The sequence below is a fragment of the Triticum aestivum genome, chromosome 7B (assembly GCF_018294505.1).
Source record: "Triticum aestivum cultivar Chinese Spring chromosome 7B, IWGSC CS RefSeq v2.1, whole genome shotgun sequence".
In the NCBI taxonomy this organism is placed as follows: Eukaryota; Viridiplantae; Streptophyta; class Magnoliopsida; order Poales; family Poaceae; genus Triticum; species Triticum aestivum.
Window position 1 is genome coordinate 588,913,458 of NC_057813.1, and position 10,180 is coordinate 588,923,637.

General features: G+C 51.0%; 3 protein-coding genes across 4 annotated transcripts in view; 2 read left to right on the plus strand and 1 right to left on the minus strand.

Annotated features, from left to right (window-relative positions):
- LOC123158210 (pentatricopeptide repeat-containing protein At5g44230-like) overlaps positions 1–1,850 on the plus strand; it is a 2,261-nt gene extending 411 nt beyond the window's left edge. The window contains exon 2 of the mRNA XM_044576291.1: positions 3–1,850. Within this exon, the coding sequence (XP_044432226.1) occupies positions 3–1,698 (1,696 nt within the window). The 3' untranslated portion in view covers positions 1,699–1,850. The remainder of the gene's footprint in view (positions 1–2) is intronic.
- A 181-nt stretch (positions 1,851–2,031) lies between these two features.
- Positions 2,032–4,178, minus strand: LOC123156611 (uncharacterized). The gene is made up of 3 exons (XM_044574757.1): positions 3,695–4,178; positions 3,205–3,455; positions 2,032–2,880 (listed from the first exon to the last, which is right to left on the minus strand). Exons 1-3 carry the CDS (start codon positions 3,711–3,713, stop codon positions 2,425–2,427), a joined length of 726 nt encoding a protein of 241 aa, XP_044430692.1. The 5' UTR covers positions 3,714–4,178; the 3' UTR covers positions 2,032–2,424.
- A 142-nt stretch (positions 4,179–4,320) lies between these two features.
- On the plus strand, positions 4,321–8,120 carry LOC123156612 (nifU-like protein 3, chloroplastic). Of its 2 annotated transcripts, XM_044574758.1 has the most exons (7): positions 4,321–4,521; positions 4,604–4,721; positions 5,475–5,713; positions 6,664–6,985; positions 7,079–7,163; positions 7,253–7,542; positions 7,711–8,120. In XM_044574758.1, the coding sequence occupies exons 4-7, from the start codon at positions 6,896–6,898 to the stop codon at positions 7,900–7,902; spliced, it is 657 nt and encodes a 218-aa protein (XP_044430693.1). In that variant the 5' UTR covers positions 4,321–4,521; positions 4,604–4,721; positions 5,475–5,713; positions 6,664–6,895; the 3' UTR covers positions 7,903–8,120. The 2 variants fall into 2 exon arrangements, with proteins under 2 accessions (XP_044430693.1, XP_044430694.1); XM_044574759.1 differs by having other exon boundaries at positions 5,475–6,985.
- The last annotated feature ends 2,060 nt before the right edge of the window (positions 8,121–10,180 follow it).

A 10,180-nucleotide genomic window follows, 5' to 3' on the forward strand; every position in this document is an offset into this window, starting at 1 on the left:
CCGCACGCGCCGCTCCCCTACGCGCTCTCCGTCTTCTCCGCGCACTCTCCCCCGGACCCCTTCCTCGCCGCCGCGCTCCTCCGCTTCGCGCTCCTCACGCAGCCGCCGCTGAGCCCCTTCCGCCTCTTCTCCCGCCTCCTACACAGCGCCCGCGGCGAGCTCCCCTTCCTCCCGTTCGCCTTCTCCCCGCTCGCCAAGTCCGCCGCGGCCGCGCGCTCCCTCCCGGCCGCCCAGGCCGCCCACGCGGTCTCGATCCTCCTCGGCGGCTTTGATAAGCACCGGTTCGTTGAGAACTCGCTCATCGGCGCTTACGTCGCCTGTGGTGACGTCGGTGCCGCACGGAAGGTGTTTGATGAAATGGTGGTCAAGGATGTCATTTCCTGGACGAGTATTGTGGTGGCATACTCCAAGAGCGGCGATATGGGTTCCGCAGAGGAGGTGTTTGCGCAGTGCCCGTTGAAGGACATGGTGGCGTGGACAGCCATGCTAACTGGGTACGCTCAAAATTCCATGCCGGCGAAGGCATTGGAAGTGTTTGATCGGATGGCCACCATTGGCATGGGCATTGACGAGGTCTCATTGACGGGTGCAATCTCAGCTTGTGCTCAGCTTGGCGCGGTGAGGCGTGCTGCCTGGGTTCAGGAGATCGCAGAGAGGAATGGCTTTGGGCAGAATGTGGTTGTCGGGTCAGGGTTGGTGGATATGTATGCCAAGTGCGGACTAATTGATGAAGCACGCAGTGTTTTTGATGGGATGCAGGAGAAGAATGTCTACACGTACAGCTCAATGATTGTTGGTCTCGCCTCTCATGGGAGGGCTAAAGAGGCAATTGCTTTGTTCAAGGACATGGTTAGGACGGCCGATGTGGTGCCCAACCATGTGACCTTTATAGGGTTATTGACAGCCTGCAGCCATGCAGGGATGGTCAAAGATGGGCGCTTCTACTTTGCACAGATGAAGGACAAATATGGGATATTGCCATCTGCAGATCACTATACTTGTATGGTCGATTTGCTTGGTCGGGCTGGATTGGTGGATGAAGCTCTGGATCTAGTGAGGTCAATGACCGTGGAGCCTCATGGCGGTGTATGGGGAGCTCTGCTTGGAGCTTGTCGGATCCATGGGAATACTGATGTTGCCAAGGTTGCAGCTGAACATCTATTTAAGCTTGAGCCAGAGGGTATAGGGAACTATGTGCTGTTATCGAATACACTTGCATCGGCAGGACAGTGGGATGAAGTCTCAGTGGTTCGGAAACTAATGAGAAGCCGGGGGCTGAAAAAGGATCCTGCTGTGAGCTCGTTTGAAGGCAGAGATGGTTTGGTCCATCAGTTCTTTGCGGGTGACAATTCTCATCCAAGGACCAATGAAATAAAGAAGGCATTATTAGAGCTAGCTGCGAAACTGAAGCATGCTGGTTATGCGCCAATCCTGACTTCTATTGTTTATGATGTGAGTGATGGAGAGAAAGAAAGGCTGTTAATGGGGCACAGTGAGAAACTTGCTCTGTCGTTTGGATTGCTGACTCTTGGATCTAGATGCACAATTCGAATAGTAAAAAATCTAAGGATATGCGAGGATTGCCATTTGTTTATGCGGCTTGCCTCAAGAGTTGAGCAGGCTGAGATTATAGTCAGGGACAATATGAGATTCCATCATTTCAAAGATGGAGAATGCTCATGTGGTGGATTCTGGTGAAAGAAGAAAAGCAACAATAGTTCAACAAAATATGGCAGAACAGGAACTTGATTGATTAATGCTGCATGTAATAAATTGTTTATTTGGCTTGTTTCTTGAGCATTGGCACTCAATATTAAATAGCAGGACAAGCTAACTTCAGTGTGCAACATCTGGCTCGAGAGCAGTTTTGGCTTGGCTAATTTGCTACGATTTGTTACATGATGCCGACCTAAGCTGGCAATATTTTGGTTATAAAAAACCAGGGTGTTTGATTACAAAAGGTCCCATATTCATTTTGCAGAATGCTACTTTAACTTACATTGGATGATGCGGATAAACAAAGCAAATGCAGATGGTGAAACACTGCCCACGGTGTAGAATTCCCTATAGAGCATTGGTGGACATAACTATTGCAGGAGGACAGAAGTCAGGTCATTTCCTACTTGCTAATGTCTCTTTCATTCTGGATTATGGGGGAGGACAAATAAGAAATGAATTGCTGCCAATACTTTGCTATCTTGGTGTTACATTAATGTGCTCCTAGCAAGTCCTTGTGCTTGACAGCCTAAGAAGCTCTAGAATTCCGCATACAAATTACTCATGACTGAGGTATAGTTCAGACCAAAATTTGAGGCCAGCATGTCAAGGAGATATGATATGCTATGAGATAGCTGGGAGGTGTTAACATTTGCTTCTTGCACCATGAAACCAACTGATCTGGGATGCCAATTGGTTGTCAACTTGTCATCGATGCTGACCAGAAGGGTTTCTTTCCCTGTTGTCGGAGAAGAGCCAGTGTGGTGCTTTTGTTGCATTTGAACTGGGGGCAATGCTTAGTTTGAGATCGAGATCACCTTCCATAGAAACACTCCAACTTTCACCTTCGACTGATTTACTGCTTTCTGGTCTTCTTTCTTGGTTTCTTGAAGTTTCTTCGTCAAAGAGGTTTAAGCATGACACTGGCTTGCATTCTTGCAGAAACGACTGTTCGGGTACTTGCCTAGTATCAGAGTACTGTACGTTTCCAAGACAAGCAGATTGACTAGTCTCTGACGTACAAGAGCTATTCTTGAGGTTTGGCCTGTGGCCCTGCACCATTTCTCGAGTATCTTCTGTTCTGAGTTGGAAACTGTGCTTCTCACCACGTAATTCAGCCATCAGTGCTTTCTGTACCCTGTATAGCCGATGCAATTCATGCACCTGACGCAAGAAAACAGAAATGTAAAACTCTGAGTTGCAGAATGACAAGACAATCACAGAACAGTAGTAGTTGGTTTTCAGATGAATGACTATGCAGGTTAACAGCACTATGCACTGCATTATATCATGAAGGTAGAACACATGTTAACTATTCTCGTTGATGACTGCAAACGTATATTGCAAATTCAAGAATCTAAAGATCTATTCTGGTATTTGAACTTTGAGTTCCTCACTTTTGATCTTTCCCAATCTCAATGCTATATAGATGTCTTATAAATCTGGTGCTTTATGAGATGAATTATGAATAACAAAACTACTTGTTACCTGTTGTCTGAAGACCTCATCATGTTCCATGATTGTTCTCCGAAGTGATTCCTTGCTGTCGTGTTTGGAATACCTGTCCATTATATCTGCCAAGATGTCGTTCAAAAGCTCTCCCCCACTAGCTTTCAGCAATATTTTGGCTAGTTTCTGAACAGAACCTCTACTTTCTAGCTCTCTAATGATGGTTATTCCTCCTTTCTCCAACAGGGCAAAGAGGATTCTATGAGTACAAAACAAATCAGTAGCCATTCCTGAAACAGTCAGAGGGAAAGGTAAGACTCGTCACCGATATTGTCTGCATGGTAAGTGAATTGTCACATGAAGTTTTAAACTGCAACCAGAGTTTAATTCTACGATTTGCAAGGTAGAGTAATTATCACGTGCTTGACTGCAGGGATCGAGGGAAAGCAGCCGATGCTGGATGCTGGGCCAATACAGCATCGCGAAATCGATGAACATAGAGCAGCAATTCACATGAAGATCCACTCACCTGAAAACCGGCGACTCATGCTGCGGCTGCTTATCTCGCATCTTCACTCTCCTCTGGACTTCGGTTATAGCTCATGAGCACTGGGAACCTCCATACACCAGCAAGGGCACTGACAACGGGCGCAAGCTCTCCTCAGCACCCATTACTCATTTCGCAGCTGCAGATGGCGGCCGAGCATGAGAGAATTGCGAGGAAGAAGAAGCTCTGGAATCTGGATGCAGCAGCAGCAGCAGCAAGGCTCCCTCTCCTCCTCATGCTCATGGAGCAGACCGCATGCCTTTTGTAGGAATAACAATAGGCGAGCCAACCAAAAGGGGAGGAAAGGCAGCAATGCAAAGGCTTGAGACAGCCTGTGCGATGGCTAAGCAGGAGCAGGAGCAGGAGCAGCAACGAGGCAAAAGCTGAGGATTTGAGATCGCTGGCAGGAGGCACAGGTATTTGTTTATAACAAACAGGGGAGGCTCAGCTCAAGGAAGGATCAGGGAAGCGCGGCGGCCAATGGGACGGCCAAATCTCGCTGGTTTAATGAAACAAGGAGGCCAACCTACATGCATGTGGAGTAGATATTTCACGCAGCTCTTGCCGAGACTTAAAGATACCAAGGTGTTTTCAAATCGCCACCCCCCACCTCCACCCCCACTCTGGTATAAGGATAAGCGAGGCCAGACATATCTTCACATGTTTGCAGTTTGTAGTAGATCTGCAGATACCGTGGGCCCGCGGCAAGGAGTTATCCTGGGCTGCTGCTGTCCTTGGTACTAGTACTGCTAGTCGTCGTCACAGCCCCGGCCCTGGGGCCTGCCCACCAGGACAGCCTCTGAAGAAAAGTAAACCTCCGTTTGAGCTTCCATGTGATGTGAGCTGCTAGCCCCTTGCTTAACTTTGTTTTTTTTTTTTAACCCTGGACAGGTTGTTGTTGTTGTTGTGCTGCTGCTGCTTCGGCATGTTCGATCCCTGCCTTCCCAGGATTCTAGGACGCCCGTATCTCAAACCAGGCCTTTGTTAATCCCATGATTGCACCGACAAGGTACTAAACTAACCTCCCCTGTTCATCTAAATTGCGCTTGGGTTGACTTAACAGTAGCTAGGCTGTTCAATGATCAGTTCGTGATTTGATTTGGGGTCCAGATGCCATATGGTTTGACTTTTCTTTGTTATTTCTGTGCCCTCGCCTTGATGGATCCACCCCTTGATTTAAGGCAGTCTCGATCATATATGATATGAACACTTGAACTGTTGAACAGTATCCCGAGCTAAGCACCAAGATTTCTTTGGGAACGGCTTAATCTGGAGTTTTAATATGTTTTCTTCTTCTTCAGATATGCTAGTGGTACACACATACATAGGACGGTAGCACAGTACAACGTAGGATAAGATTGCGCTGCCCATCACTACTTGGCTGTCCGAGAATCCTATGTCGACAACTCATCACAACTTAATGCCGGGGTCCGGCCATGTTACTTTCTATCCACTCTAACCCCAAACTGCATTCTTTTCTCGTGTTCCTTTTTCCACCAAAGAAGGGATTCTGGATGCTATCAGACTGTCACTGTTCCGAAAAGGATCTGCACTTGGATATATACGGCATGATGAAACTGCTGACCCTGTCTCGTGTTTTTCAGTTCGTGTTCATTGATGAGCCCAATCTTGTTGGTTAGGTTCTGAATCATACGCACCACAGGTCTTAATTTGTGTGATTGCGCTCGTAGAATGAAGCTAGCACTTGACATTCTACTGTGCTATGACATGAGGTGAGAATCTAACAGACATTTCTGTGCAGGAGCCCTCATACCATATGCCCAGTATCAGACAAGCAAAATATCTGATACGGAAAGGAACTTTGCAACGTCATCGACTCACGGCCATCCACGTACCACTCGGGGGCAGACAAGCAGCATCAACTTCTGGATAACTTCGAGAACAATCTACTGGCTCTTGTTGCGCTCCCAGTCCCAGACCAGATATTCGATGGTTCCTTTCAAGAAAGACTTGATATTGGTGGCCAACTTGCTCAGAAAGGTACGGGCATATCCATAAACGTTCAATTTCCTTGACAATTCTCCAGCACGTATAAATCTTTCGCGAGCGTCTGTGGCCCGTCGGCAACCGCATTTCCTTCATGGATGCATTTTCTCGAAAGGAAGTTCTCTAGCCAGCCCATGTGTCCGCCCGTGGCGCGCAGCTGATCTCCTGCGTGCTCTCGAAAAACAAAAGCCAGATGCTCGAGGAAGAACGGGATTGACCATGTGACTGATGCTACTGCTGGTGGGAGAGTTTGGAGATCTGGAGAATCAGGCGTGGTGGAGAGAGGGGTTCGTGGAGGACACCAAATAAGGAGCAGCACCAGCGAGGAGCGGCCAAATAATGGCGAGGCGACTGTCGCGCTCCTCCCCGAGCCCCGCCCGACAGGCTACCTGCCGCCGATCCCTTTCCTCGCTGTCTTCGTCGTCCGGGCAATCTCTTAATGAGCTTACTGCGTGTGCGCGCGCTTGGTGGCCAGCACAAACAACATCAAACTGGCTCACATGGACCACACCACCACCCCGTGGCAACCGTGTCCCGGTCGGTGTTCACATACGTACTACGTACCAGCTTTGGTCCGTCCGTCCGTCCTTGGATGCCCCCGGGTTTGGGCATAGATTATTGGTGGCCTTTTGGACCTTTCCCGGCCTAATTTTCTGCTAGCTCCTCCCCCTTGGAGTGGATCGCAAAGTGGTTTCCAGGGCGTGGTGATATGGGTATCTTATCTGTGACCGTCGTCATGCTATGCTTGATGGTTCCCTTTAACTCTCTGCTCTGAGAATGAATGCTCGACCTTTTTGCAGACAAAAAAACTGTAAGCGCATCAATGATTTGGTCTAGTTTGAGATGGACTGGGTTCCACCATTTTTTGCGCCTTACACATACTGCACAGTGAAAAACTGCTTTTGTGCAAAGACAGGATGCGTTTTTAGGGATTTGTTTTGCAGAGTCTAGGCGACTCTTTCCAGTAGGCTTCTTCAGTTCGGTCATGGGCCCTGGGCCCTGGAGACGATGGGCCACATTAGGCCCAACGAACCCTGGTGAAAGGTGAAACCACATCCATCCAGCAGGAAGCGAAAAAGAATCATGAACGGGTGAGCCTGCCTGCCTACGGCTGGCCGGACAACATCCACGACACCCGCGCAAACCCTCGCGGCTAGCAAGCGAAATCGGCTTCAGATGAGGCTCCACTCGCCGAGTCTCCAGCAAGCCGCTGCAGGCGCCGGCGCGGGCGCCACCAACGCCCCCTTTGCAGCAGCTCTCGGCAAGGTGCGTACTTCCACCCACCGCAGCCTCTTACTTTCAAACCATTTCCTCTTCCCCTGCTGCACCGACCGATCCTACTTGTGCTGTTGTGCGCAGAGTTCTTCGAGCTCCCTTATCCATGGCCGTCTCAGCTTCGGCCACGCGTCGCTGCAGACACCGAACCACCGCACCAAGAGAGCAGGTGCGCGCACAAAGGAATCCAACTACAGCAGCATAGTACTTGCTAGAATTGTAGGATTAACCATGCGGTTGATTGATTGATACCTGAAGGGTGGGCGGTGCGGGTGCTTCCCCTGACGGAGGAGAACGTGGAGAGGGTGCTGGACGAGGTGCGGCCGAGCCTGATGCGGGACGGAGGCAACGTGGCCCTGCACGAGATCGACGGCCTCGTCGTCGTGCTCATGCTCCAGGGCGCCTGCGGCTCCTGCCCCAGCTCCACCATGACGCTCAAGATGGGAATTGAGTCCCGCCTCCGTGACAAGATCCCCGAGATCCTCGAGGTCGAGCAAATCCACGACACCGAGACCGGGCTTGAGCTCAACACAGAGAACGTCGAGAAGGTCAGCCACATGCTTGCGTGCTCACTCACTGATCAATGCTCCATTGTGCATGCCACTTGTCTCCTTTCTGAGCCTGTAAATTTCTATTACAGCCTAGGTAGTTAGTTCAACAAATATGCATTTTTCTATTGATAAAACTGCGAATCTGAAGTTTGTACAATGTTGTAGGTGCTAGATGAGATCAGGCCGTACCTTTCCGGCACCGGAGGTGGAAGCCTCGAGCTCGTTCAGATCGACGGTTTTATCGTCAAGATTGAAATCAGTGGGCCTGCAGCAGGTGTAATGACAGTACGTGTGGCTGTAACACAAAAACTGAGAGAGAAAATACCATCGATCCTGGCTGTTCAGTTGACAGAGTAGAAAGCTGTGCATCAATCAAAGGAAGACAAAATTCAGCTTTGTGATTACGTTTCCATGTCAGTACTTCAGTATTTCAGTTCTGAATCACTGCAGTGAAATACTACTAAACATACTAATACAGTTGTTATGTACAAGAATTATGTGGCTGGGAGAGTAGAAAACTCATGTCACCGTTAAGTCTGAAAGATATAATTCAACAAAACATTCGACCATTGTTACAACAGTGACAACACTTTCAGACTTCCAGTGCATTCATTCCCTTGGCAAAGGCTAAGGCAACATTTTATGCAGACCTGGAATATTCAGTTTCTCTAGTGGCACCTGGCTCCACAAAAATTCCTTCTCGGTGTCTCAAACTCTTTATCAACTCAAAGATTCTCCAATCTATGTATATTTCTCTCAAATTGGCGGCTTGAGGCCATCTCTTTATTCCCTGTTTGTCCCAGTCAAAGCGAGTTAGGTCATTGCAAGCCTATCTCTTTATTCCCTGTTTGCACCAGTAAAAGCAAGTTTGTTCTTTGCAACGGCCAACATTTCACCCTCGACATCAGAGGGTATAAACAGAGACCTTTGCTTAAACCACGCAGGCTTGGAAATTTTACATGGTCCAAGAAATAAATATGTTTCTTTTCAAAAGGGCCCACAGGAGGGTTGATAGCTTCACGCAGCTTCTTCTTCAGCTTGATGCTCCTCCAATTGGATAGCCTTCATCATTTGCCTAATCTCGTCAATCTTCCCAAACTCCCGCTTCTTCTTCAAGAACCCTTCCAAAACCCTGAATGCACGCTCTGTAGGTGCCATTCCCATCTCAACCAGCTCCCGGAAGCACCTATATGCTTCACCAACCACATCTCTGCAGCATAAACCGGTAACCAGAACATCCAATGCATGCCTATGAGGTACACATCCTTTCCCGATCAGATAATCCCACAGCTCCAGGCCAAGATCCGGCCGCCCATTCTCGCAAAAGACCTTCATGAGCAGCATTGTCGTCCTGGTTCTTGGCATGAACCCCGAGCCAGTCATCTTGGTGTATATCTTCCAGATCCCCTCCAAGTCACCGGCCCTCTGGAACTCACACAGCATCGTGTTGTAGGTGACATCGTCCAGACCAAAACTCTTCTGCTCCATCTCGCTCATGAGCGCCATCCCGGACTGCAGATCCCTTGCCCTCACATAGGCCCCCATGAGCGCATTGTGAGCTCCACGGTCTGGAGTCACTCCGCTCTGCTCCATTTCGTCAAACAGGCGACGTGCACGGGCCGCGTCCCTCACGATCCCGGCTCCGTATATCAGCGTGGTGAAAACCTGCAGCGTCGGCTTGCAGTTCTCCCTCTTGCGCATTTCGTCGAGCAGCTGGAGGGCGTCCAGAAACTTGCCTTTCTTGCAGTAGGCGTCCATCCTCACGCAGTAGGACACGGCATCCGGGACGAAGCCGCGCAGCACGGCGTCATGGTAGAAGAGGTCGAGCGCCTGCGCGTGGCCGGCCTCCTTGAACCCGAGCAGCAGCGTGTTGAAGGTGCGGGTGTCGGGCGGGTACGCGTCGCAGTACCGGTGGAACAGCGCGCGCGCCTCGGCGACACGGCCGCGGGCGCAGAAGACGCGGAGCAGCGCGTTCAGCTCGGCGGCGCCGAACGAGCGCCCCGCGCGCGCCCAGACGGCGGCGGCGGACTCGAAGCAGCTGACGGCGGCGGCGAAGGACGCGCCAGGGGCGGAGGCGCAGAGCGCGGTGGAGATGATGACGGAGAGGGCGGGCACGGAGAGGAGGTGGGGGTGGGTGGACGGGAGCGACTCGAGCAGCTGGAAGGAGTGGTGCGCGTAGCGGCGGGAGCGCGCGAGCAGGCGGAGGAGGACGGGGAGGGCGCTCTCCGGGACCGGGAAGTGGGGGAGCTCGAGCAAGCGGCGGAACAGGGAGAGCGCCGGGAGGGGCGGCGAGTGGGAGAGCAGGAGGTGGGAGAGGAGCGGCGTGAGGAGAGAAGGCGAGGAGGGCAGGATGGCGGTGAGGAGCGGCGGGATCGCCGGCGCGTGCGTGAGGAGGAGGCGTGCGAGGTGCGTGACGGTCGGGGCGAGGAGCCGCTGGGGCTGGGCGGCGCGCGGCGGCGGCAGCAGGTAGGGCATGGCCGCGAGGCGCACCGGTCTCCGAGCTCCGGGGGAGGAATTTGACAAAGGGAAATGATAATCCTAATTGGTTGACGTTCGTCAGGAACGATTCCCCAGCGGACTATGTGGGAACCTTTGAATTTGGTAGCACGAATCTTAGCGCATGTCTCCTGCCACA